Source organism: Podarcis vaucheri (genome assembly GCF_965113315.1).
Source record: "Podarcis vaucheri genome assembly, chromosome: 15".
NCBI classification, from domain to species: Eukaryota; Metazoa; Chordata; class Lepidosauria; order Squamata; family Lacertidae; genus Podarcis; species Podarcis vaucheri.
In genome coordinates this window covers 3,679,858-3,706,799 of record NC_138753.1, presented here as the reverse complement: position 1 = coordinate 3,706,799, position 26,942 = coordinate 3,679,858, and the positions used below count along the sequence as shown (strand labels likewise).

At 43.2% G+C, this 26,942-nt stretch overlaps 2 protein-coding genes across 9 annotated transcripts; one reads left to right on the top strand and one right to left on the bottom strand.

Annotated features, from left to right (window-relative positions):
- Positions 1-1,339: 1,339 nt before the first annotated feature.
- SPATA22 (spermatogenesis associated 22) lies at positions 1,340-11,878 on the bottom strand. Of its 3 annotated transcripts, XM_082201896.1 has the most exons (9): positions 11,799-11,878; positions 10,486-10,545; positions 9,137-9,265; positions 7,571-7,622; positions 7,280-7,375; positions 5,553-5,886; positions 3,705-3,837; positions 2,437-2,534; positions 1,340-1,664 (listed from the first exon to the last, which is right to left on the bottom strand). In XM_082201896.1, exons 2-9 carry the CDS (start codon positions 10,526-10,528, stop codon positions 1,473-1,475), a joined length of 1,077 nt encoding a protein of 358 aa, XP_082058022.1. In that variant the 5' UTR covers positions 10,529-10,545; positions 11,799-11,878; the 3' UTR covers positions 1,340-1,472. The 3 variants fall into 3 exon arrangements, with proteins under 3 accessions (XP_082058022.1, XP_082058020.1, XP_082058021.1); XM_082201894.1 differs by lacking the exons at positions 10,486-10,545; positions 11,799-11,878 and adding an exon at positions 10,189-10,397; XM_082201895.1 differs by lacking the exons at positions 7,280-7,375; positions 10,486-10,545; positions 11,799-11,878 and adding an exon at positions 10,189-10,402.
- On the top strand, positions 3,773-26,375 carry ASPA (aspartoacylase). 6 transcript variants are annotated; one of them, XM_082201912.1, is made up of 8 exons: positions 7,630-8,541; positions 17,563-17,828; positions 20,158-20,353; positions 22,731-22,824; positions 23,655-23,762; positions 24,937-25,046; positions 25,948-26,031; positions 26,185-26,375. In XM_082201912.1, exons 1-8 carry the CDS (start codon positions 8,407-8,409, stop codon positions 26,242-26,244), a joined length of 1,053 nt encoding a protein of 350 aa, XP_082058038.1. In that variant the 5' UTR covers positions 7,630-8,406; the 3' UTR covers positions 26,245-26,375. The 6 variants fall into 6 exon arrangements, with proteins under 6 accessions (XP_082058041.1, XP_082058042.1, XP_082058038.1 ...); XM_082201915.1 differs by lacking the exon at positions 7,630-8,541 and adding an exon at positions 3,773-3,899 and having other exon boundaries at positions 25,948-26,375; XM_082201916.1 differs by lacking the exon at positions 7,630-8,541 and adding an exon at positions 3,845-4,344 and having other exon boundaries at positions 25,948-26,375.
- The last annotated feature ends 567 nt before the right edge of the window (positions 26,376-26,942 follow it).

Here is a 26,942-nt window from a genome sequence, read left to right as displayed (position 1 = left end):
AGTCTCTGGTTGTGCACACACCACACATTTAAAGCACACAGCTTCCCCTTAAGAATCCTGGGGACTGTAGTTTCTTAAGGGTGCTGAGAACTTTAGCTCTGTGAGGGGTAAGCTACAGTTCCAAGGATCCTTTGGGGGAAGCTGTGTGTTTAAAAATATATGGTGTGCATGCAAAGTAGACAAGCTTGATGAGTGTGATCTTTAGACTCCAAGCAGGGGAGTTGTTAGGGGGTGGAGCAGGCAGCCAGAGCCTCAGACTTTCTGAACTAAGCTCCATAACCCTACCCTTTTAAAAAAAAGCCCTTTTTAAAAAAACAAAACCATACAGGTGACAGGGCACACTGCGAAATACTTATGAGGTCCTAGCCATTCACCATATAAATCAACAGGTGCAAATTTTATGCGTGTTTGTGTCACATGAAGGTGTGCCTCATGTCCTTCTAAGCACCTAGCAACACTCCAGACTCCAGCCGAGCTCCCTGATTTGTTGCAATGTGTTTCTTAAGAATTGCATTATATTTCAATGGGTCCTCTCCCCCATTTGCTTTGTTGAAAACCACCCTGTGGTTTGGGCAAAGGATGGTACTGTATATAAATCATCTGAATCAAATAAGTAAATATCCACTTAAAATGTGTGTGGGTTTTTAAAACTGAGGCCATGTAGCCCCTCTGTGAGGCTCCATTGCATTTCCTTAAATGGTCATAGAATCATAGAGTTGGAATAGACCACAAGGGCCATCGAGTCCAACAAGCAGGAAACACCATCAGAGCACTCCTGACATATGGTTGTCAAGCCTCTGCTTAAAGACCTCCAAAGAAGGAGACTCCACCACACTCCTTGGCAGCAAATTCCACTGTCGAACAGCTCTTACTGTCAGGAAGTTCTTCCTAATGTTTATGATACCACCTAAGGCTGTCCCTATTTAGAACCCATTTGCTGGGCTTTTATTTGTAGCTGCCTCTTGGCTAAAATAGGTAAGCACTGTTTTATATTGCAGAGAGCTGCCTTTTAGAATGCATTAGGCAAATAGGGCAGTGATCAGTCACTGTCTAGACTCCATAGCTTTGGGAGAGGATGTGCTCCGTCAGGGATAACCAAGGTGATGCCCTTCAGATATTACTGGGCACCAACACCCATCAACCCTGGCGGCTGGCCATGCTGATGTCCAGGGACATCTGGGGGGCGCCACGTTGGCTATCCCTGTCCAACATGAAACCCCTGATCTGAGGCCTCAACAGAAGAACAGCAAGTTCTCTATCCGCTGAGTATGGCCCTTGTGATTTGAGCTGTTAGGCTTGCACGAAATCCTAAATAAGCTACCCAGACTGAAAAGCGTAATGAATGTAAACCAGAACTACTTTATTTTAGGTAACATGTTATGGTGATGCTTTCATATCGGTGCTGAAAATATGAGCTTTAGCAAATATTTCGTATTACGCCCATATTATGGTTCCTAGTACATGTGTGTAAGTTAAACTTCGTTGCTTGTTTTGACATATTTGCTCATCTCAGCGTCTGCAATTTTGACAAAATTCTGGAAAGTTTGTTGCTCAGGAACCGTTGCAGGTCTGACGGAGACGCACTTGAAGACTTTGCGTTTTGTGTCGTAGTTTCCCATGCATCTGTGGACTCGACCTCTGATTAACCTTGGCAGCTCCCGGTCCTGTTATGCAAGAAGAATAAGAGGTAAGACCTCCCATCCCTTAGCATGAAATACTAAGCAATGGACAGAGAGAGCCAACATGGGCCCTCCAGTTGCTTGTGGACCCCATTCCCCATCGGTGCAAACAGCCAGTATGGCCAGTGGTCAGGAATGATGGGAGCTGGAGCCCAGTGGCATCTGGAGGGCAACACATTGGCTACCCTTCCTTTAAAGTAACAGTAACATTGGAATTCTCCTTTTTGTTGTAGTTAAACAACAGCTTCATGCTTCTTTCCCACAATCTAACTCATATCAACAAAGCTGTTTCAGTTTTTATTATTATTTTTAAAAAATGGTTTATGGAGAATTACAGTTGCAATGGTAAGGCTGGTAAATGTCAATGTAAGCTGTTTATTTTATTTAACAGGATTTATATATTGCTTGATCATCTGTAACCTCTAAGTGGTTTGCATAGGTGTTAAATGTTCCACTGTCAAAATAAACTGGCATAAACTACAGAAATAATATTTGTTTTGAAAATATTTTTATATGCTACTTTGTATATCATGAAATACATATTCCATGAGTATGCATTTGACATGTGTAATGACTTGTGAAAGAAAAACAGGGTGAACACTCGGGGAACCTTTGAAGCTCCCTGATTGATCATCCTGCTGGGCATGGCCTCAATCCCTCTACTTGTATCAATGGTGCACAGGTGTTTATTGCAATAGAAGTGGTGGCTTCTGCAGCACATGTAGTACTCACTTGAATAAGCATGCGAAACACTTACAATCTCATAGAATACACATGGCATGCTCTCCTTCCCATCTCTCAACAGGAAAGTCTTGGCCCCGTACTGCCCAGGGGTGACTGCAGAATCCAGGACGCCTAAATATATAGAGCAGGATTTACACTAACAATTGTATCCCATGGTGTCCTAAGATAACATAAACGGCTTTTTCTAAAGGTCTGTTTGGTTGATTTTGTACAAAGATGGAAGTGGGATGACAATCTATTCTTCTAGGGTACTACAATTTGAATTCTATGGGTTAGCTCAGGCTGTGTGGCATCCACAGTTCCGTCCTCCAACACTTTGCTGCTGTTCTCTGTACCCACCCATCCCAGCATCTGCCGCTTGAGGCAGCTTCCTCACTCTGTCTAATGTTAGAGTCGGCCCTGTGAGTGAAGCTCAGGTAATGTGTCATCGAATTGGAGAGCTGGACGGTTGTATGCTTTCACACAGGATCTAGACATGATTCTCAGGTCTGAGGTAGACCTGTGCAAAGTGCCCTCTTGTTGAGTTTGCTGGCAGCAGTGACAGGGAGTAGAGGGCACTTGCAGTGCCCCAAGCAGCACTGGGCAGTTGGATCCAGCCATTGTTTACACTTGCCCCAAAGCAGTGTTCCTCTGAGCCAGGGGTGGGGAACCTCCTAGGCCAGACCCCTTCTCCCCAGACCATACCCTTCACCAGCCCTGCCTCGCACCTTCCTTGGGTATTCTTGCCTAGCTGGAAATGTGTCCTTTGATACATGCCTCTGATAATGCCTCTCTACTCGCCTGGATGCTGACGCTGATGATTTCATTATTTATACCCCACCCTTCTAGCTGGGTTGCCCCAGACACTCTGGGTGGCTGGAAGGAGGCGCTGTCTGAGTATGCGCTGATATTAGCCTACAGTACCGAGGTAAAATTTACAACTGTTGCTCTGCCCACTTTTGCCTCTGACCCTGTCTACCACTGGCATGTGGCCCCTGGAAGCTTACCCAGAAGGGAATGAGAGGCCCTCAGGAGTTAGAAGGTTTCCCACCCCTGCTCTGAGGCATTGCAGCAAAGTAAAACAATGCCTTGGCCCAGCTCCTGGGTCTGCTGGGAGCACCAGGCTGAGAAAAAAATGCAAAGCATGTTGGCAGCAAGATAAGTGTCAGCAACGTGCCTTGCTTAGGGTGCTGGGTCCCAGGCAGCTGATGCTGTTGTCTGAAATATATATTTAATTGTCCGTGCTTGGTATCCTGGCACCAGCATTCTGTGTAGAAAAAAACAATACCCTGTTGTACTTACCCAAGACCTCAAATAACAGTGGCACTTTATTCGTATACTGACTCCAGTGTTTCATGCTTTCAATGACTACAGATATAATTCTGAGAGAATTGTCTTTTTCCTGCAGTTTTGCTTTAAACGCCGCTGGCCCTTTCTTTCACACAGAAGAGGCAAACAAAAAGAGAACTTGAGGCAATTAAAGACCTTTGCACAGTGGTGAGTTCCTGCTCCAATACTTGGAATTATATATTTTTAAATGTTTTTCTGTCATATGCAACTTTGTTTTTGAGATCTAGTGGGTGTGGGGAGTGAGAATGTAAAATGGACTTCATGTTTCTGCCCTGAATGGATGAGCAAAGCAGTTTTTGAGGTACAGTAAGCCTGCAACTTACGCTCACTTTTCTTAGGCGATCACAAACTTACACAGGTTGATCAATAAATAAATAAATTGGAAAAATGAGGGAAATTAAAATATGAGTAGAAAAAATGTCAGAAGGAGTTGGGAGAGCAGGAAATGACAATTGGCAATCCGATCAGCCATTGCACTCAGCCTGGGAGAGTGTTCGGCTGTTGTCACAGTTAGAGAGTAAGATAGGGCCAAGCAAAAGCACAGAGAGCAAGTGGAGCTGGCCTGTGAGCAAGGGGAAGGTAGTCTGAGCTGGTAAGTGCTGGGTTTTTTATGTTTGGTTTTTTACAGGTTGCTTAAGGGGCCTTCCTGGCTTTATGCATTTTTTCATTTGCACACAGTTCCCAGGAACCGAACTCTCACATAAGTTGTGGGCTTACTGTACTCATTCCAGGGCAATTTCAAGGACTAGTGTGGAGGCCACTAGACCTCTTAGTGAGAAATGATCTGAACAAATCACTCCTGCACAAGATGAACAACTCATATGCCCCCCCAAAGACCTAGTTTGGTAGAGAAATTTGTCCAGCATGTAATGGTCAGCTGTACTATGAACTGAGCACCATTTTCCTCCATAAGTTATTCTCTAGCTCAGAAAGTTGAAACAAGATGTTGTGCCTGCATGGTTTTCATGCTCAAAGTCAGCCGCATGCTCACAGTTTGAACATGCTCAGAAGCTCTTGAATGTTTTTCCCCACCCCCTTATTCTTAGACTGGATCTAGACACATCAAAGAAGCGTTTCCGTTAAATGCGTTGTTACGGTAATTTACACAGGGAAATCCCGTAGGGAAAAATGGGACTCCACAGCACCATCTGGTGGAACAGTGTTATATCACATATACAACACATATAAATCATTTTTTCTTTACCAATCTAGCTGAGTCCTTAGAAGAACTTTCATTGAGTTCTGTGAAACTGCATGGCAGAAAAAGTTAGCTGCTTTATTCAGCAAGTGTTCTTTGATGTTAAGCATCTTGTCTTAACTCTTGGTGATTGATCTGAGTTATGAGAGCAGATCACTTAACCCAGCAGCACTGGGTGGATGGGTGTAACTCTGTTTGGGTTAATTTTCTTGGTAGCTCCTTGCAAAATGTTTTATGTGGTTGTCTCATACCCAAATCTAAAACCCATTTTTAAAAAGGTATACAATATGCTAAAAAGTGGGTGGGGTGGGTGGAAACAGGTAATTCAGCTGAGGAAGCAATTTGATTTTATTGGATGATGTAAAATAATTTACAAGTCAACCACTGTCTTAAATTGCAGATTACTTAAGATTAGAGGTCCCATCCAACAAAGTTTTACTCGGTGTGGAGCCATTGAAATGAATGGGCCAATGTTAGTCATGCTCATTACTTTTCTGTGGGCCTACTCTGAGTACGACTAGCATTGGAGACCCACATAGGTTTTGTGGGAAGGGGAACACACAAACAATTTTTTTTAAAATACATGTGTATTATAATGTTACCTGAACGATTTTGACATCTTGAGCACTATCAGCTTTTTTCTCGTTAACTTTTTGCTGTAAAGGGCTGGGTTTAAATGTATACGATGTACTCTGACCCTGTGGGCCCCTCGGCACTGTGTTCTTTCCAGCTGGCCATTGGGCTGTGGCTGGATAGCTTTGTTCTGCTCCTCCTGCCTTGCTACCATGTGAATAGCCAGCTGATTTCTGTTGCTTTGATCCAGTTCCCATCAAACACTCTGGACTGTTGTCAAGCTGTGAACCCTTCCTGTTGTCTGTTCCACTGCCCAAAGCTGGGAAGTTGTTTCTTTTCCAAGTGTTGTTTTTCTCCTCTAGTCTGCAGTGAAAATAGTTGATATGGCTTGAATATATCAAAATATGTATACAGTGGTACCTCGCAAGACGAATGCCTCGCAAGACAAAAAACTCGCTAGATGAGCTGCTTCGCAAGACGATTTTCCCTATGGGCTTGCTTCGCAAGACGGAAACGTCTTGCAAGTTTGTTTCCTTTTTCTTAACACCGTTAATACAGTTGCGACTTGACTTTGAGGAGCAACTCATAGAACGCGGTGTGGTAGCCTTTTTTGAGGTTTTTAAAGACTTTGGTGATTTTTGAAACTTTTCCAAAACTTTCCCGACACCGTGCTTCGCAAGATGAAAAAAATCGCAAGACGACAAAACTCGCGGAAGGAATTAATTTCGTCTTGCGAGGCACCACTGTACAAGCATTTAGAAACCCAACAGCATTTTGAAATCCTTTCCTCTAATTCCTCCCAGAAATACCTAGAACAGGGAGAGCCCATGTGGGGTCTTCCAGATGTTACTAGACTCCAGCTCCCATCAACCCCGACCGTTGGCCATACTTAATCTTTTCCCATATATTTGCATGGTAGTAGAGCCAGCGTGGTGTAGTGGTTAAGAGTGGTGGACTCATAATCTGGTGAACTGGGTTCGCTTCCCCGCTCCTCCACATGCAGCTGCTGGGTGACCTTGGGCTAGTCCAGGGGTAGGCAACCTAAGGCCCGTGGGCTGGATGCGGCCCAATCGCCGCCTCAGTCCGGCCCACGGGCGGTCCGGGAATCAGCGTGTTTTTACATGAGTAGATTGTATCATTTTATTTAAAATGCACCTCTGGGTTATTTGTGGGGCATAGGAATTCATTCATCCCCCCCCCTCAAAAAAAATATAGTCCGGCCCACCACATGGTCTGAGGGACGGTTGGCTGGCCCATGGCTGAAAAAGGTTGCTGACCCCTGGGCTAGTCAGACTTCTGTGAAGTCTCTCAGCCCCACTCACCTCACAGAGTGTTTGTTGTGGAGGGAGGAAGGGAAAGGAGATTGTTAGCCACTTTGAGACTCCTTAAGGGGAGTGAAAGGAGGGATATCAAGTCCAAACTCTTTTTCTTCTTCTTCTGTTGCAACCTATATTGGCTCAGGCTGCAACCCATCAGTGGGTTCCAACCCACCAATTGAAGACTAGTGATCTAGTCTAACCCCCTGCATGTTGTTGCACCTTAATTTTTTACAGAATTCCTCCCCACCCATCCTGCATTTCTAGTTCATGTCCAAAGGGCAGAACTTGAAGCATAGGCAGAGTGAATTGTTTCATCAGCACAAAAAGGTTTAACTCCAAAATCCACCCGCAGGGATCCCAATGAAGCAAAGTTTCATGTCAAATGATATTGTGACCTCAGCTGGAAGCAGTTGTACGCTTTGGGGGATGCAACCAACCTCCAGTTGTTGAAGTTCTTTCCTGCTTGTGATACAGCTGATGTTGGTGCGTTTGGGTGTCTTAACACTGAAGGTGGAACAGGAAGCTCTGCTGGGCTTTAAGGACATAATTTTAGAGCTTACAATGCATGCTGAAGAGACAGAGGCTTGTAAAAATCGTATGTGTAATCATACAGTATCACTTTCCATAATTTTAAAATAAATATAATTACAGGAATATAACTGTATAAAATATACTTGCAATGAGGAGGATTAATATATTTAAGATGTGTTGCTTTTTTCCATACATACATTGTTTTCTGTAATCGAGTTGGTTCTGGCTTTGCAGTTTCCCATTCAAAATCTTAAAAAGGCAAAGGGCACAGTTAATTGAAATCAAGTTCATGATATTGGTAATATGTTGTTTGTGAGCTTGAAAAAATATATACATGCGAATTGCATTTGCACTCCTCATAATCGCAGTGTTGTGGATTCCACCGCACGCCCACCCTGAACCAGTAGTGCTTCAAGTTCCAGTTCTCCCAACACTGAAGATAATTGCACTTTCATCTCTCACAGTAATCTCCATGTGTGCCTGGAATCCCATGAAACTTTGAACTGTGACAATAACTGTCCAAAATAAGAGCTCTCAGGTGCCCTTCTAAGGGTGAAAGTTATTACAGGTTAGGGATAGACATATCTGTCATTTTCTAATAGATTTACTATGTTTATGTTCTTAATTATTTATTGTGAGCAGTCTCAGAAATGTGGCTGAAGGAGGTTCGAGCCTGCTCAGTGGGAAAGGAATGCTGAGTGTCAGGCGGAGGGGTGGCAGGGAGTGGAAAACCGGGAAGACTGAATGAAACGGAGTATCCGAGAAAAGGGATGCCAGTCTGGCCAGAAACCCTGAATAGGAGAACTTTACAATGCAACATTGTGTTGCAGGTCCCGCTTGGAACTAAATAAGTAAAATAAATAGCAAGCACAAGGGGAGGCATCCCCCTACCCGCCGTGGATTCTTTCACAGCATTCCTCTTGATGCTGACAGCCCTGCAGACATGTGGGCTGGTTGATCACATGGGTACTTTCCCTACAGCACTCCTGTAACATTTAAAGGGCACCAGTGATATAAGTCCTGGCTGGATCAGATGTCAGGGCCTATCTATTTAGTCCAACATGCTGCCTGTCAATGGCCATTCAGAAATCCCTGGAGGCTCAGAAGAAGGACACGAAGCCAACAATCATCTCCTGCTTTGTTTCCGCCCAGCATCTGGAAATTGGAGGTACATTGACTGAACATGGCTAATAGCCGCAGCCGAACTTGTGCTCTCTTAATATAATTGTTTATAAGCAGTTGTCGGTATAATCTATCAGTTTCCTATTTCTGTGTCAGTAGTTTGCATGGTCCAAGTTGAATGCATTCCTTGAGAAAAGCTAGGTAAGCAATTATTTTACGGTTGCACTGTTGTACATTACCATTTTCCAAAGGCAGCATTTTGAAACCACAAGGCAATTGAGAGGTAGAAGTTTCTTCGCTAAGAAAGCTCCCCCTCCCCTTTGACCAGCATAAAATAGGATTAACTGTTATTATTACAGTAATTAATCCTGGCAGAAATTCTGCACAGCAGCCTTTTCAAGCATATTAGAGATGACAGATATATCTTCTACAATAGTGCGCCCGAAATTCTCCTTTCCTGTAACATGGACCTATGATATGAACTGAAAGAAAAAAGGGCAGAGTTTCAAGAACTCCTGTTTAAATGTCAGCGTTCCACATAATTAGTAAAGACAAGAAAGTAGTCCTGCAACCCACAGATATTTCAGTTGTATAATTGTGTAATATAGACACACACACACACAATATTGTCCTCCACTTACCAGCTAGCATGGCAGAATAATCCACATTTTCAGCTGGCTTGCTGGTACATAGCTCATTTTTAAGTGGGTTTGAAGTGAGTGGTTGCCTGTTCCTTTTTTTCTGATTGAACAGTGGGACTGGAAAGTAGCCTAAAATGCGAAGTTACAACATAATATGTATAGTAGTAGTAGTAGTAGTAGTAATAATAATAATAATAATAATAATAATAATAATAATAATAATAATTTATTATTTATACCCTGCCCATCTGGCTGGGTTTCCCCAGCCACTCTGGACGGCTTCCAACTGAATATTAAAAACAATACAGCATTAGACATTAAAAACTTCCCTAAAGAGGTGTAATGGGTGTGAGCTACTCGTGCGTAAGCTGGTGCCTTTCTCGGCTAATTTGCCTTGTTAAACCTTTCTGACTGCGCAGCCCCTTCTCATGGTGGCTGCCTCAGTCACTGGCAGAATCCGTCAGTGGGCGTTTCTTGAACCTCTTCCAACATAAAAGTTGTTTGACACCCAGTCTCCTCCTCCTCTCACTGCGCGGGAGCCTTCTGCGCAGGGAAGGCGTGGGTAGCGGAGGACCTGGGCTCTCCTCACTGATGTCCAGTGAAGAGTCCTGGAGCCCTCTCTCCACTTCCCCCGTCTGCCCCCCTTCATCACTGGTGTTGCGCTGATTGGCTTCCCCCTCTACTGAGCTGTTTCTCCCCCTGCTGCCGGGTCCTTCGCCAGCATCATCTGGGAGCCTCCCCTTCGCCTCTCGCTCCGATGTCAGTTCCCTGACAAGAGGGCTGCCTTCAGTTGTCTTTTAAAAGTAAAATAGTTGTTTATTGCCTTGACATCTGCTGGGAGGGCGTTCCACAGGGCAGGCGCCACTACCGAGAAGGCCCTCTTCCTGGTTCCCTGTAACCTTACTTCTCGCAGTGAGGGAACCGCCAGAAGGCCCTCGGCACTGGATCTCAGTATATTATGTTATGATATTATTCTCATAACATTATTTGTATTGATTCTCACACACAAACACAAGCTAACAGTTTGAGGCAGAGTTTGAATTATCCCCCACCTGCAAAGGCCACCTCCCGCACGCAGAAATGGCACAGAAGGCTGCAGATACTGTATTTCCAGTATTTCAAACACTCAAGGGGGTTGCAGAGCAGGTCTAGTGAGGAGTGTGGCTTGAGGACAGAGGATATGGCCTGGAGAGAGTCCCCAGGGCCAGGTAGCGAGGTCTGGAGGGCCACATGCTTGCTGCACATCCCACCCTGGATCTCTTAAGCTCCCCCACCTGAACCATCATGACAGGCATTTCATCAAGTCAGCGGAATAATTTTCAAATTCAGTACCAGTGCAATATTGATACCTGCAGTAGAGCGGTTTGAATTGTCAGTTAAAGTCCTCTTCATTTCTCCTTCCACAATACCTAGACACACACACAAAAAGATAAATGACTGGGCACTCGTCTTTTCCCAGGGGTGATGTAAGCATTGCTTTTAAGAGAATTCTAGTGCATTATTCAAGCACAGTAGTTGATAACAAGACTGTATTAAATTTAAAAATATAATATATAGATTGGGGGTCAGCAAACCTTTTCAGCAGACCTTGTGGGGGGCGGCGGACTATATTTTGAAAAAAAATATATGAATGAATTCCTATGCCCAACAAATAACCCAGAGATGCATTTTAAATAAAGGGGCACATTCTACTCATGTAAAAACACACTGATTCCCAGACCGTCCACGGCCCGGATTTAGAAGGCGATTGGGCCGGATCCGGCCCCTGGGCCTTAATTTGCCTACCTATGATATAGATGCGCTCACACAACAAGCAAAGTTCCCACCAGTATGCTGCATAGATAATGCTCTACTAATCAAACAGATAACATTAGGATTAATTATAAGCGTTTATTTGTTTGCTTATTATTCACAAACTCCTCACTAAGAAAAACGATACCATTAATAATAAAATGAAAGCATATTTAAAACATTTAAAGATGTGTAAAAATATCTAGGGCACACAGTGCTCCATACACATAGACAGAAAAAGCTGATTTGGTATCCAGGGTGCATTGTCTGTTTAGGACATGGGCTCCATGATTGAACCGCTGTCATTTTAATTGTGCTTAATGTTTCTTTCATATGAGACTGCGTATCACCTTGAGGCTTTTCGCACGAGGTGACTGATAAATATATCAGGCAGATATTATGGGCTGAATCCAACCCACTGGGTTATTGGGTTGTTGTTTTTATTTTGATTATATATTTTGTGGTTTTATATTTTGATTTTGTTCCGTCAACCGCCCTGAGACCTCCGGGTGTAGGGCAGTATATAAATTCAATAACTAATAATAACTAAGTTTTCTTCATCGTAGACCCATTGAAATTAATGGATCTAAGTCTCGGTCATGAATTTCAATAGGTCTTAGGACAAACATTGGCTACAACCCTATGGTGACCATTTTTGTGCATTTATATTTTTTTTAAATGCAACTGGAAAATATTTTTTTGAGGAAAATACGGAGGGACCCTGGGGCCAGTTACTGTCTCTCAGCCTAACCAACCTCACAGGGCTGTTGTGATGATAAAATGAGAGAACCATGTGCACTAATGTTCATTAAAAATAAAGGATAGCATGCAAACCTAGGTAGAACAGAGTGACATGAGATTAAACTGTTACCTAGTTTAAGCAGAATAAAAATAATCCCGTCATTCACTTTGTGTATAAATACACATCCAAGCTTTCATAACCTCTGTGGCTGGCAAGGCTGTATATGGGAAAATAAAAGTTTAGGAGAAGAGCTATAAATCATGTCTTACAATGCAATTGAGAGGGTTTTTTGGGCGCAGGGGGAGGGGGGGAAACAACCTGGAATTTCTAGTTTTTAACCAAGCTCAGTTTTGTTTTAACATGTTGGATTGCTTTCTCCTGTGTGCGTTTAAGTCACATTTTTGCATATGTGTACAACTCTCTAGCTGCAGGGGAAGGAGGGGGAATTAAAGGACTGACTAAATTACAAGAGTCTTATTTTTCAGCAGAAACACACATTAAGAGAAAGAATAATGAGATTTTAAAAGGCAAGGGTGAGGACAGAATCAGAACTGGTGACCAGGCTGGCCGGAGAACAAAAATCATGAGGAAAAACTAGGCTTAAATGCAAACATAAAAAGGTCATCTGTTGCTGGCATCGTAAAGTGCCTCTATCTACAAGCACGAGGCTAATGGAGGAGGCAAGAAAATGCCTCAACCCATTTGCTGGAGGTTGATGGCTCCGTGCAAGAAAAATGGCGGTGGGTGGAGGGAAAAGCCTAAATGCAAACCTGACAGAGGGGGAAAAGGCAGGCAAGTGCCTATATCTATTAGTATGAGGGAGAATAGTGGAAGAGTGCCTAAATCTAGCTGAAAGGGGAAGGTAGTGAGAAAATAATTTGCCTACAATCCATTAAAATCAGGTTAATGGGGGGGACGAGAAGGAGGCAGGGAAGGGCCTAAATCCGTTAGGTAGCATGAGATGGAAAAGGTGGAAAACACTTAAGCTTTGATGCTGACAGGGGTTACAAAAGACAAGAAAGTGTGTGTGTGTGTGTGGGGGTGCTTAAATACATTTAGGGAAATGGTTACCTGAGGAAAAGGCAGGAAAAGTGCCTAAATTGCTTAGTTATGGAGTGCCAAAGCATGAGGTGAAAAAGGCGGGAAAATGCCTGACTCCACTATCACGAGGTGAAAATGAGGGTGGCACAAGGCTGACAAGGGAGAGAAAGACAGAAATAGCGCCTAGACCCACTATTTATTTATTTACAAGTATTTCTAAAGCACTCGGTATTTTTAAGAATTAGCACAAGACTTTTAAAGCCGGGGGTGAGGGGGACGGGAATGCCTTCAGCCTTTCAGCCTTTCTCCTTTCCTGTGAGATTCTTGGGGGGGGGGAGCGAAAGGAGATAAATCTCTCTCATTCGGACTTTTAATTCCAGAGAGAAAAGAGCAGAAATGGGAAAAGGAGAGAGAGAGAGAGAGAGCAGGACTTCAGGGGAAAGAGGGAGGAGAACTGCAAGTATTAAGTACTAAAAACGTAAGGAGGAAAATGCAGAGTTTCTCCTTCCTCCTGTTTGTATAGTGATGTCAAGAGCTGTTAACATTTTAAAATATGTGCAGTTTATATAATTGGTATATTATCAGATTTTTTGTGTGGTTGTTTACCCCCTCCCCCTTGTCTTTCTCCTAGTTGCAGAGTCGCCAAGATGGTTGTCAACACAATTCTCTCTTTTTCTTCTGCTGAAGGAATATGATTCCTCCTCCTTCCATTAGTAGCATTCTGGCCCCATATCACATCATATTATTATTATTATTATTATTATTATTATTATTATTATTATTATTATTATTATTGCCTTTCCTCCACCTCTTATTTTACCACACATCCCAGTTATGATGATGATCATAATGACAATTAAGTTTATTAACACCCCTCCACACCTTGACCAGCAGGTTCCAGGGCGGGTTTCAACAGTTTAAAATTCAAAATTAAGAACAGTTAAAACAAATGACCATCACAGGACCCCTGAAACGTTCAAAAGATCTCCTTTCTTCTGGCGAACTGACACATTTTCTAGAAAACTCTCAATTAATATGATGTTCCTTCCCCAGAAGTCCTTTTGCTTTCTTCAGAATGGCCACAACTGAGCTTTGTAAAAAAATAAAAACAATTGGGTATATAATACTTCAGGTATTCCCCCCCCCCCGCTGCCTCCTTTTCCATCTCGACTATAAATGAATTAAGACTGGTGTAATAGAGAATTTGCTGCCCCATGAACCCTTTTTTATGCCAGATATTCAGGCAGCCCCCAGGTTCCTTAAGGAAACCTCTCTTTTTTTGCTTTTTATTCATTTATATTTCGAAAAGCATTTATAGGCTGCCTCCTCATGCAAAACATCAGGGCCGTGCGCGATATAGCATTTACAGCATCGCATAGAACGCTATAAAAACAATCCAAAGGAATAATAGAAAAGTGAGTGCCTGGAGGCGGTTGGAGGATGGATGGCGGCTAACAGATTGAGGTTGAATCCTGACAAGACAGAAGTACTGTTTTTGGGGGACAGGAGGCGGGCAGGTGTGGAGGATTCCCTGGTCCTGAATGGGGTCACTGTGCCCCTGAAGGACCAGGTGCGCAGCCTGGGAGTCATTTTGGTCTCACAGCTGTCCATGGAGGCGCAGGTTAACTTTGTGTCCAGGGCAGCGGTCTACCAGCTCCACCTGGTACGCAGGCTGAGACCCTCCCTGGCCGCGAACTGTCTCGCCAGAGTGGTGCATGCTCTAGTTATCTCACGCTTGGACTACTGCAATGCGCTCTATGTGGGGCTACCTTTGAAGGTGACCCGGAAACTGCAATTAATCCAGAAAGCGGCAGCTAGACTGGTGACTGGGAGTGGCCGCCGGGACCACATAACACCGGTTCTGAGAGATCTGCATTGGCTCCCAGTACGTTTCCGAGCACAATTCAAAGTGTTGGTGCTGACCTTTAAAGCCCTAAACGGCCTCAGTCCAGTATACCTGAAGGAGCGTCTCCACCCCCATCGTTCAGCCCGGACACTGAGATCCAGCGCCGAGGGCCTTCTGGCGGTTCCCTCATTGTGAGAAGTGAGGCTACAGGGAACCAGGCAGAGGGCCTTCTTGGTAGTGGCTCCCACCCTGTGGAACGCCCTCCCATCAGATGTCAAAGAGATAAATAATTACCTGACATTCAGAAGACATCTTAAGGCAGCCCTGTTCAGGGAAGTTTTTAATATGTAACGCTGTACTGTTTTTAACACTGATTGGGAGCCGCCCAGAGTGGCTGGGGAAACTCAGCCAGATGGGCGGGGTATAAATAATAAATTATTATTATTATTATGTCTTGTGTCCTGTTGGGATAGTTTGAATATTCTTTGGACAAACTCCACCTGTGCTATGAGCGAAAAGGGAGTTTCTGTGGCATCTGCCCTGAACCGTGTTTGGAAACGCGCTGTGTGTCTTCTGTTCGGATGGTTTCTCACCCTGCCGCATGCCGAACATCAAAACAATTAGCCTCAATTTTTCACGCGGCTTTAGTAAGAAAGGGGTTTTAGACTCTCTCTTTCTGGCCTGTTAACAGAGGCTAGATCGTGGCATACTTACGGCCACCGCCATAGAGGCACTGCAGACCCTCAAAACACCCTGTGCACGTTCCAAAAGCACCGAGTTATTCCAGCTCTTTACAACTGTTGTGATTCACTGGCTCTGACGGCTTGTTAATTAACAGCCTTGGGGAAATGAGGGCAAAGGACAGTACAGATTGTACTTTGACATACAGTGTAACTGCTCCATCGTAGCTTAAGAAATCATCGACTGTACCATCACAGTTAGTTCTCTAGGAACTTTGAGGGCAGGGTGCAGGGAAAGTCGAGGCAATATAGTTAAAAGAAACGGTATCTGTCTGGATTAAGACACCGACAGCCTCAGTAACTATTAAGTCGGTAATGTGAAGCCGATGGTGTGAATAGATTGCTGGTGGTGTAAGAGGAGGTGTATTTTTGAATCCGTGGCTGAGCTGTCTAGTTTTATATCTTCTAACGGAATCAGAATAGGGTGAGTGGTTTGTTTGTTTTTAATCACTGCTGTATAAATTCAAATAGTAGGGAGGCAAATCTTCCTCCACATTCATCCCTCTACAAGCACCGAAGGTATGGCAATTATTTTTTTGCATCTCTGTGGTACATGGCTTTGCAAGGAGAGGAGCTTTTTCAGCCTCCCAGCTGGGTAGGACCACCTGGGTTTTGCCAAGCTGAGCGTTCCTTGAGTTCAGGGTAAGTTGCACAGAACGTGACTGTGAGGCAAACTCCAGCAAAGACCCTTCATCAATAAGGGGACCACTTTCCATGGCTGCCAGCTTTCATCTGGAGCTAACTGCATCATGCTCATTTGGGTTACGGATGGATGGCTATGTCAATTTCAATTTCTTTCTGCTTCTCTCTTTTCCCAGTTTTATCAGTCAGCACATTTCCAGACCTATGTTTCACTTGCATAAGTCTGATAATTCTTTTTAATTAAAAAAAACAACTCATGAAAATTTGTCAGCATTTTAAGTGTGCAATTCTCCTAACATAACACATTTTTGTTTGCAATTTCTCCTAAAATGCAATTATTTTTGCCATCTATTTCCCCTAATACAATGTGTTTTAATGCTATTTTAGTAAAATATTCATTTTATGATAATAATAATAATAATAATAGTAATAATACCTTTATTATCAATGTACAACCTGTGTACAATGAAATTAACTTCTCTCTTATATACACATTTTTGTGAACATTTTGTTTGTTTCTGGTTGGGGAACTGTTATGTAGAATTTTGATAAATGCAAATTTTGAATGCTTGCTCTGTTTCAGTACCTGCATTGTTTTGGGAAGTGTGAATTAAGTGGATTTGGATCAAAATGTGAACTGAACTGAATTTCTCACCATTATTTCCCTGCCAGTTGGTATTGTTGTGTTTTGTTTTATGCCATTGTTTTGTGCCCTTTGTAGCTTGTTCAGGGTCCTGAGAGTTCTTAGGAGACCTCCTGTTCCTCTCAGGGACCTACAATTCCCAGAGTTCTCTGTGAAGAGCTTGATTGTTGAATCATTCTGGGAATTGTAGCTCTGGGAGGGGACTAGGGGGTCTCCTAACATCTCTCAGCATCCTTAAAAAACTACAGCTCCCAAAGTTTTGGGGAGGGGAAACCAATACTGTTTAAAATGACATCAAAATACTTTAAATATATGGTGCCAGGCAACCCCCTTTTTCATTTCCTTGGCTTTCTGACAGTTTTGCTCCCCTTAAAATAGTTTCAACCTGTGTTGTTTTTAACAACATGTCTCTGTGAATTGGATATTATTGATATTTGGAAGGCAATCTGAGCAGAAGAGAGAGATTTCAGGATAAAATAAATGTAAAAACTTGATAGCGGAAATAGAAAGTTATCCAGAGGAAAGTATGGTTGCTGCTTGTGATAGAGAGGAATGCTTAGCCTTCTTAGCAACTTTTTATCCAAGGGTGTTTTTAGTATCTTTAGTATGTATATTGGCACACATTCCTTTAAACAAACAAACAAAAACACTTAGAAGAGAAGAAACCTTCTGCCACCCTTAGAGCCTTACCATAGAACTCTTAAAGCTGATTCCAACATATTACTATCCAAATATAGCTGAAAGAAGGGGCCGGTCTTGGGAGGAGAGTTAGTTGGGGAACACCCATGTAGCAGAATAAGCATCTAAGGCTTGTTAGGGAAATGTTTATTTTCCAAATAACATCAATTCCAGGCAGACCAGAGAGCTCTAGGCATCACAGCAATCTGAACCTTTTTGTGTGGCTTTGTTCTGTGTCAATTTCTGTTGTTTTTTGTCACTTGTTCTTATTCCTAGCCTTTCTGTTTTGGTTTGTTGTTACAGCTGTCATTAAAGCTGTTTCACAGAATGAATTCTTGTCCAGTTGTAGCAAGAGAGGGTCCTGTGCGAAGGGTCGCTATCTTTGGAGGAACCCACGGCAATGAGTTGTCTGGGGTATTCCTGGTCAAGCACTGGCAGGATGATGGAACAGAGATTCAGCGACCGGGGCTGGAGGTACGGCCTTTTATCACCAATCCAAGAGCAGTGGAGAAATGTTGCCGATATATTGACTGCGACCTGAATCGGGTTTTTGATCCTAAAAGACTTGGGTAAGCCTAACCTCTGCCTTGTGTGTTTGAGTGTATAAACGATTAAACAACAACAAAACAACAGCTGCATCTGCTTACTTGAGAGTAGGTAAAGGTAAAGGTACCCCTGACCATTAGGTCCAGTCTCTGGGGTTGCGCGCTCATCTCGCTCTATAGGCCAAGGGAGCCCGCGTTTGTCCACAGACAGCTTCTGGTTCATGTGGCCAGCATGACTAAGCCGCTTCTGGTGAACCAGAGCAGTGCACGGAAACACCGTTTACCTTCCTGCTGGAGTAGTACCTATTTATCTACTTGCACTTCGACGTGCTTTCGAACTGCTAGGTAGGCAGGAGCTGGGATCCAGCAATGGGAGCTCACCCCGCTGCAGGGATTCGAAATGCCGACCTTCTGATTGGCAAGCCCTAGGCTCTGTGGTTTAGACCACAGCACCACTTGAGAGTAAAGGTAAAGGTAAAGGTAAAGGTACCCCTGCCCGAGCGGGCCAGTCTTGACAGACTCTGGGGTTTGTGCGCCCATCTCACATCTATAGGCCGGGGGCCAGCGCTGTCCGGAGACACTTCCGGGTCACGTGGCCGGCGTGACAAGCTGCCTCTGGCGAGCCAGCGCAGCACACGGAACGCCGTTTACCTTCCCGCTGGTAAGCGGTACCTATTTATCTACTTGCACCTGGGGGTGCTTTCGAACTGCTAGTTTGGCAGGCGCTGGGACCGAGCAGCGGGAGCGCACCCCGCCGCGGGGATTCGAACCGCCGACCTTTCGATCGGCAAGCCCTAGGCGCTGAGGCTTTTACCCACAGCGCCACCCGCGTCCCTACAGTGTGACTTACTTCTGAGCAGACATTTATAGGGTCGCACTGTTCTGTAATACTTGACCACAGGAGCCGCAGTCATCTATGCACAAACAGCTGTAACTCAAAGGGGGGAAACACATGCCTACTGCTTAGAGGGGTCCTTCTGGGGTAAGGCAAATGTTCCTCACATATTATCCAGTCGCAGGGTGAGGTTTCTCTCCCTATCCCGCTGGAGTCTTCCACATCCAGAGCAGCAGCACACGTAGAAATCCTGTTTTCATAAGTCCACAGGGTTGAAGCGGTTATGTCTGCAAGAAACATCCCTGAGGTTGGGTGAGACGACTCCAAGCGGGCACTCAAGGATTCTTTGGCTGCGCATTTCTCAAACAGCCATCCTGCCAGATGAATAATGCCTTTTTGAAACTTGAATTTTCCGAAGCAGTGTGCTACGTGGCAGTTCACATGTGTGTATACCTGACATTCAAAGGAAAACAATCATTGCCCACTGCCTTCGAACACTCCTAAAGTCAATTTGAAATGAATCTTAGGCAGCCTTCATAAATGTATCACATTGAGACGGTGGAGTATACCAGCAAGCCATGTCCCCAATCTTAGGTACCCATGCCCCCAAATCAGTGCAATCAGATCAATGCATAAAATGGGCTCCTACTTGTAAGCAGCTGTATGTTCATAGGGACATGCACATGTTCTCGAACCCTGATTGCACAAGGTTTCTGTTTATGTGCAAGCCTGTACATGCATAAGAACCCCTTCAGTTGAAAATGTGGTTGTTGGGGATATGCCAGCATCAAAAGGGGTGGTTTGCCAGCATGGCTCAGCCAACCGCCTCCTGCAAGCATTTAGGGCTTGTGTGAAGCGAACCAGTGAAAAAAGAAACCTTTGAATCCCTAGGGTACAATCACATTCCCTAGATAGGGAACAACCAAATTAAGAATGATGTGCATTATTTAGCTTTTTCATCCTTTTAAAAATGCTAATTTCACAGGAAGCTAAACTGCCAGCATAAAGGTTTAATGAGAATCAGTACCAGCATTGCTGTGCGTGTGTTAAATTAAAGTGCTGCTATTCATCTGAGCTCCCAGTGTCATTTCCCCCCATGTGTCCTGAAATGAACTTCCTGGGCAATCTAGCTTCATGGGACTGTTCAGAATGTCACTGCACACAGGCAGCCACAGCACATTGCCAAAGGTAAAAATACAACTCTGTTTAAATGCAGATAGGGCAGCTCTCTGTTGTAGTGTGAAGAAGGATTACAAAATTCCAATAGCTGCCTATGTTCTTAAGCAATTACCAGTATTAGTCATTGCAGGCCATACGCTGCTGTCAGTAATGAAGGAGACAAACACACATGCAAATTGCTGATGGCCACCAATTCTGACATTAAAGAAACACATACAAATGGAAGAATAAGTATCCTGTGCCAGATAAATGAAGAGTTAATTATTTTCCTTTTTTTTTAATTGCAAAAGGAGCAAATGGCTAAGTGATTTTTAATTTGTGTGCACTTTTTATCAACAGCGAACAGCTTGCAGACAACACTCCATACGAAGTGAGAAGGGCTCAAGAAATAAACTGCATATTTGGTCCAAAAGGTAGCCATGAAGCTTATGACCTTATCTTTGACCTGCACAACACAACAGCTAACATGGGCGGCACCATCATACTGGAAAACTCCAGGGATGATTTCACAATTCAGATGTGTCGCTATATAAAGGTAAAAAGTTCTAATCCCACATGAGTTAACTGTGCTGAATTCAGAGCATTATAGAACCAGCACCAAATTCCCAGAGATCATAGGGACATAGGAAGTTTGCCTTATACTGAGTCATACCATTGGCCCATCTTGCTCAGTATTGTCTACACTGACTGGCAGTGGCTTTCATGGGTTTCAGGGAGCCCTATCTGGAGATGCTGGGCATTGAGCCAGGGACTTAGAATCATAGATTTGTAGAGTTGGAAAGGACCCCGAGGGTCAACTAGTCCAACCCTCTGCAAGGCAGGCACTCAACTACTGAGCTTCAGCCCTCCCTCTAATATGGCATAGCGTGAAGATAGGGAAAGGGAACCTTAATATATTCCATGCCCTATAACTTGCATCTGCTTCCAGCACTGGAATCACAGCTATTGTCAGCCAGTCTGTGGCCAGCCAGTCCTTCTGTTTAATTCCTGAATTAGCTCTTCTACCTCATTCTAGGGCCAAGGGAGGGGCACAGGTTATGTGGCTGAGCATTGCTAACTGACCAGGAAAAAAAGAATTCTAAAAAATATTTTATTTTGCTGTACAGTGGTACCTTGGGTTACATACACTTCTCATTACAGATGCTTCAGGTTACAGACTCCGCTAACCCAGAAATAATACCTCAGGTTAAGAACTTTGCTTCAGGATGAGAACAGAAATTGTACTCTGGCAGCGTGGCAGCAGCAGGAGGCCCCATTAGCTAAAGTGGTGCTTCAGGTTAAGAACAGTTTCAGGTTAAGAACAGACCTCCGGAACGAATTAAGCACTTAACCCGAGGTACCACTGTATACTGCTGACTAAATTTTGCTGTTAATTGTTGCTTTTAATACAGTGGTGCCAAGCAAGACGAAATTAATCCGTTCCGCGAGTCTCTTCGTCTAGCGGTTTTTTCGTCTTGCGAAGCAACCCTATTAGCGGCTTAGGGGATTAGCGCTATTAGCGGTTTAGCGGCTATTAAAGGCTTAGCGGCTATTAAAGGCTTAGCGGATTAGCAGCTAAAAGGCTATTAGCGGCTTAGCGGCTTAGAAAAGGGGGGGGAGCGAGAAAAAATCGGAACACTCGCAAGACGTTTTCGTCTTGCAAAGCAAGCCCATAGGGAAAATCGTCTTGTGAAGCAGCTCAAAAACGGAAAACCCTTTCGTCTAGCAGGTTTTCCGTCTTGCGAGTCAATTTCAGTTTCTAATTTTTCCACTCTTCAGTTCTCCATATTTCCATATCAGTTTGCATTTTTATTAAAGTCTGCATTGAAATTCACCAGCATTTAGTGCACATTTCTTCTACTTTAACATGTCAATGCCATAATCTTTTCCTTCACGTGCCACAGCTGGAGGCAGGAATGCTTCTGAATACCAGTTGCTGGAAGGAGAGAAGAGTGCTCTTGTGCTCAAATCCTGCTTGTGGGTTTCCTCTAGTGAGCATCTGGTTGACCACTGTGAGAACAGAATGGTGGACTAGACGGACCACTGGACTGATCATGCAGGCTTTTCTTATGTTCTTATGTGTGAACTGTGTAGCTCACTCTGGCACCAAAGAGCCAGGTTGTTGGGTTCAGCACCATTTGGAGATGGCAGGGTGTGTCTCTCTGTGTGGTTTCTCTGTAGCAAATTCCTCTCCTCTCCCCAACACTCACAAGGGTTAACTTGACATCAGTAAGACAGATGAGTGGAACAAGTAACAATTAGTTTTTTTAAAATACCATAAAGTCATTATGGATCTGGTTTAAGGTGATTTGATGAAGAGCTGAGCTCTGTGTTTTTTTAACTCACCACACATAAGACATTTAAATGTTACTTCCCCTGCAGGAGTGGCAGAGGAGAACACTGCAGGAACATTTGAGCAGTGTGCTCAATTGTACTGCTCGTTTGCATTAAAACATTGCTTGTTTAAAACAACAGTTTAATGTGACATGCAAACTGGGCCAGTATGTGAAGAATGTCATATAGCTAAGCTACAAATATCCTGGTTGTTGTTGTTGTTTTTTCCTGTAAGAAAACCTAAATCAGAGTTGAAAGGATGTGGGATGGGAAACTGCCCTAAAGGCAGCTTAATGCTTGGTCCTCTTGAGCACTGCTACATTAATTTTCTCTCTTTGATAATTTAATGCTGGAATCATGTTCACTTATATTATCACAAAACAGAATTCAGTGAAGCATACTTTGTGTGATCTAAGAGAAAGATCACCAACAAACACTGCTTTGTACTTTTTCTAAAGATGGCCTACTTATTTTAAGACAGCTCAATATGAGACAACAGTCGAGGACAATGCATAAGCCAACTTTTGCACCAGTGGTCTTCTGTTAACTCAGCATTAATGTTTGGACAAGTACAATATTTAAACAAATATTTTCCACAGGATGCTTTGGCTCCAGAAGGCTGCCCTGTTTTCCTCATTGAGCATCCCAACCTGAAATATTCAACGACCCGGTCTATAGCAAAACATCCTGTTGGTAAATATGAACATTATAAGCTTTACCCAGTCCTCAGAGATGAAAAATATGCAATTGTGTTCCCAGATAGGCTGGTACCTAAGTTATGATTCATTGAGTCATACAAGTTAGTTATTTTCAGCAACACCCATCTGCTTTTGGCAACCACATCTGAGGGCCAAACTCAAAGTATCCACATCCACACCCTGCATTAAAGTACTCTTGTAGCACTTTAAAACTTGTGGCTTACCTAAAATAATTCCTGGGAGCTGTAGATTTCTAAGCATACTGATTTCATGTAGCTTCACAATTCTCAACACCTTGAGCAAACCAAAGTTCCCAAGACCTTGCGTGGCTGTCAAAGTGGTATAAGAGTGCTTTAAGTGTAGGGTGCAGAGGTAACCAATTTTTTAGTGCCACACTTCAAGAAAAATATAAGACAATATTGGGATAATTTGAGAGGGCAGTGAATATGGTCAGGGGTATAGAAAAGCCCTGTGAAGTAGGGTGGAAAGAACTGGGTATGTTCTGCCTGGAGGATAGAATTTGGATGCTGACCTCTGTCCACCACTCCCAGTGTGGTAACAGCAGTCACAGCCATGGTTGCTTCTCTCCTGGGGAATAGACTCTGCATGGAGGTACGCTTGGCAAGCACCTGGGTCCCTAAACTGTGCAACTGCTTTCCCCATTTGAACAAACAAAAAATGTGTGCAATGCATGAAGGAAAATTTTAAATAACTGGGAATGTATACAGTAATTGAAACAAAAAATGTGGGGGGAAAGGGTATAATGCCAGTCAGATAGTGCTAAAGAGGAAGGGGAAGCTGATATATCCTTCACTTTTCATGCAGGCATTGAAGTGGGTCCTCAGCCCCAAGGAGTTCTCAGGGCTGACATTTTGGACAAAATGCGGAGGATCATCAAGCATGGCCTTGACTTTGTGCAAATGTTCAATGCAGGTATCACAGTTGTCAGTATTAAGCAAGCATCAAGTAGTTTGCTAATGTGCTGGTAGGAAATAGCAATCACAAGAGATTTTTGCAGTGTCCCTCCTAACAGGAGCGCTTCTATTCAGGATGCCAGCCATGCCTTCTTCCAGCATATTCCACTCCACCCCACTCCCTTTTTTCTTTTCCAAGTAATACTCAACATTATCTGACTAACCTGAATTGGGCTACTTGGTGATGTGGCGGTTGACCCTTGCTGTTTTGTAAAAATATGCACTGTAGTTCTCCAGTCTTGGTGAAATGCTTCTCAGTTACACTTTATTTGGCTCCAAGTCTTTTAACACTGACCACCTGAATTCACAGTGATGACTTAACAAGAGAATCTTCTTAAAGCTGTAAGGTAAAGGTAAAGGAACCCCTGACCACTAGGTCCAGTCGTGACCGACTCTGGGGTTGCGGTGCTCATCTCGCTTTATTGGCCGAGGGAGCCGGTGTACAGCTTCTGGGTCATGTGGCCAAAATGAAGACTAAATCTTAAATCTTAAATCTTAAAGCTGTCCCTTAAAGCTGTACTGAAGACTAAATCCCACACATCCTTTGTCATATACCTGGGCCTAAATAAATATATCCACAGTTTTAAGCAGGCTTTTATTGTGTACCTACACAGCATCAATGCCACAATACTATACAGTACAAAATAATATTTCATTTGAAAAATTCCTTCACAGTTACAATAATAGCAACTGACAATAGCTACTATTGTTATCTCTGAAGGTATGATCTGATGGCACCTGAGAAATATAATTACTAAAGTTCGTAAGATGCTGACAAAAGGAAGCATTTTACTAAATTCTATCATCTGCAGAATATATTTTATGCATTGTATATTGTGATTAAGGTCCCTGATTTTCGCTGTTCAGATAAAATTTAGATCCGACTTTCATGCATCGCTGCATAACTGGGTCATCTTTCAGTAACCCAATCTTCTGAAGTGAGACGATCTATAGAAAAACATTTTCCTGTGACCAGATCTAATTATGATATTAACAAGATACAGATAGCTACCATCTTAATGACTTCAAACATTGTCAATAAAAAGATTCATTAGATTCACTTTCTTTCAAAAAAAAATACTAAGAGCTGTTTGACATAATACTTGGAGACGTTGCTCTTTTTTTCTTCCTAGGAAAAGAATTCCCTCGGTGTACAATTGAAGTTTACAAAATAATGGAGAAAGTAGATTATCCAAGAAAGAAAAATAATGAGATCATGGCTGTCATTCACCCTAGCCTGCAGGTAAACACATGCCATTTCTCTTCAGATATATAGTCCGCTGCCCTGCCCTTGAACAACAGCAATGTCGGACTCTGGTGTACAAATTCCCCTTTGTTAACAGGAAAGTTACTAAAGGACCATGATTCACTTCCATATGGAATGAGTGTGTGACTGTCTTGAATCAGCTCCCATATGGCTGATTCTTGAGTCGCACATTCATTTCATGCACAAATCTTGCTCACTGGAAACAAGCATGAGAACCCATGGGCCTTGCTAGGGCCTGCTCTGGATATAATCCTCATTGAAAGACAGCAAGTGCCTTGCAGGCTTTTTCCCTCCCCCCCACCCCCCACAAATTCCCTTATCCATTAGTTTTCCACTGTTAACTATAGTTTATGGTTGCCTGCTAGATGTGAATATATATCAGGGGTGGGGGAACACTTTTGGCCTGGTAGGTCAGATCTTTATCTGAACTTTGACAGATTGCCAGGGTCACCCACCTGTCAGATGACTACCTGACATCATGATGACATCATGACCTGCGGGTAGGAAGAGCAGTCCACTTCACCAGTGCAGTCCCCCCACTGCCCCCCCCCACTGCCAAAGCAGAACCAAGCAGAATTTAACCCCCTGCTCATCAGCTGATGAATGGAGACTTCAATCCTGCTCATGAGGAAGAGATTAGATGAGTATGCCAGTTCACTGGCAGGTGTAGCTAACATAGAAATAAGCTGGGTGACATCAGCTGATGGACAGGTGAGCATGGTTTGGGGAAGTGGCCAAACAGGAAATACCCCTTGGCAGGCCAATATCAGCCTATGGGCAAGAGGTTTCTAACCCCAGTATAAATGAAGGCTAACAAGATAGGCAGTAATTAAAAATACTGTGTTTTTATCTACTTGTTTTCCCCCTGTCCCACAAGGATCAAGATTGGCAGCCTCTCAACCCTGGTGACCCTATGTTTTTAACTCTTGAAGGAAAGACAATCCCATATGAAGGAGACGTGGTAGTATATCCAGCCTTTGTGAATGAAGCTGCTTATTATGAAAAGCAACAAGCTTTTGTAAAAACTGAAATAGAAAAATTGAGTGCAGAAGGGATCAGAGCATGTGTCTCTTAGAACTGGAATAATTTTTCATTTAACTTTTTCAAAACTTAGGATGAAACCCAATTACAGATGCATTTGATCTTTCTAACTCAAGATGGCCAGAACTCATAGGCTGTAACTCAGACAGAGACTTTAATATATAATGGTAAGGAATATTTTTTTAAGGAATAAGCACTTTGAAGGCAATATGATCAATCAACATTCAGAAGCATTGTTAGTATGAATGTATTTTAGTATTTTTTTTTATAAATACTAAATGCTAAATATTTTTTTAAATTAATAGCACTTTTTAATAACAGAAATATATGTTTTGTATTTAATGTGTTATGCCCCAAGAAGCTGAACATGGAGATATTTCATGGCCATTACTGAGGAAGCAGAAGAGGCAATGGACAAATTAAACCTGTAAAGATTATATTGTATTTTACACCAGTAAGGGCATCTCAAGTTCTGGAAGTGCTGCTATTATGGGAGAAGTTTTGTTGGAAATCCTGGAAGCCAGTACCACAGTTTGGGGGCAAGCTACCTTTGGTGAGAGAACCCCAACAGAGATTTAACATAGCAAAACATGCAAGAAAGGAAAGTGTGGAGATAAAGGCTGTAAAACCTTTAAAATGTGTCATTTCTAGTGAATCCAAAAGTATACCACTTTTAATGGTTCTTTCCAAAGTATTCCACTTCTCTAGCACATAGGTAGACCACACGTTTAGTAAGCTATAAAATGGATTATTTACAAAACTCTTCAAATGCCAGATTCATGTACTTTTCCACACAGCAGCCAGAAAAAGTTGCACAGGCAGTAAAACATT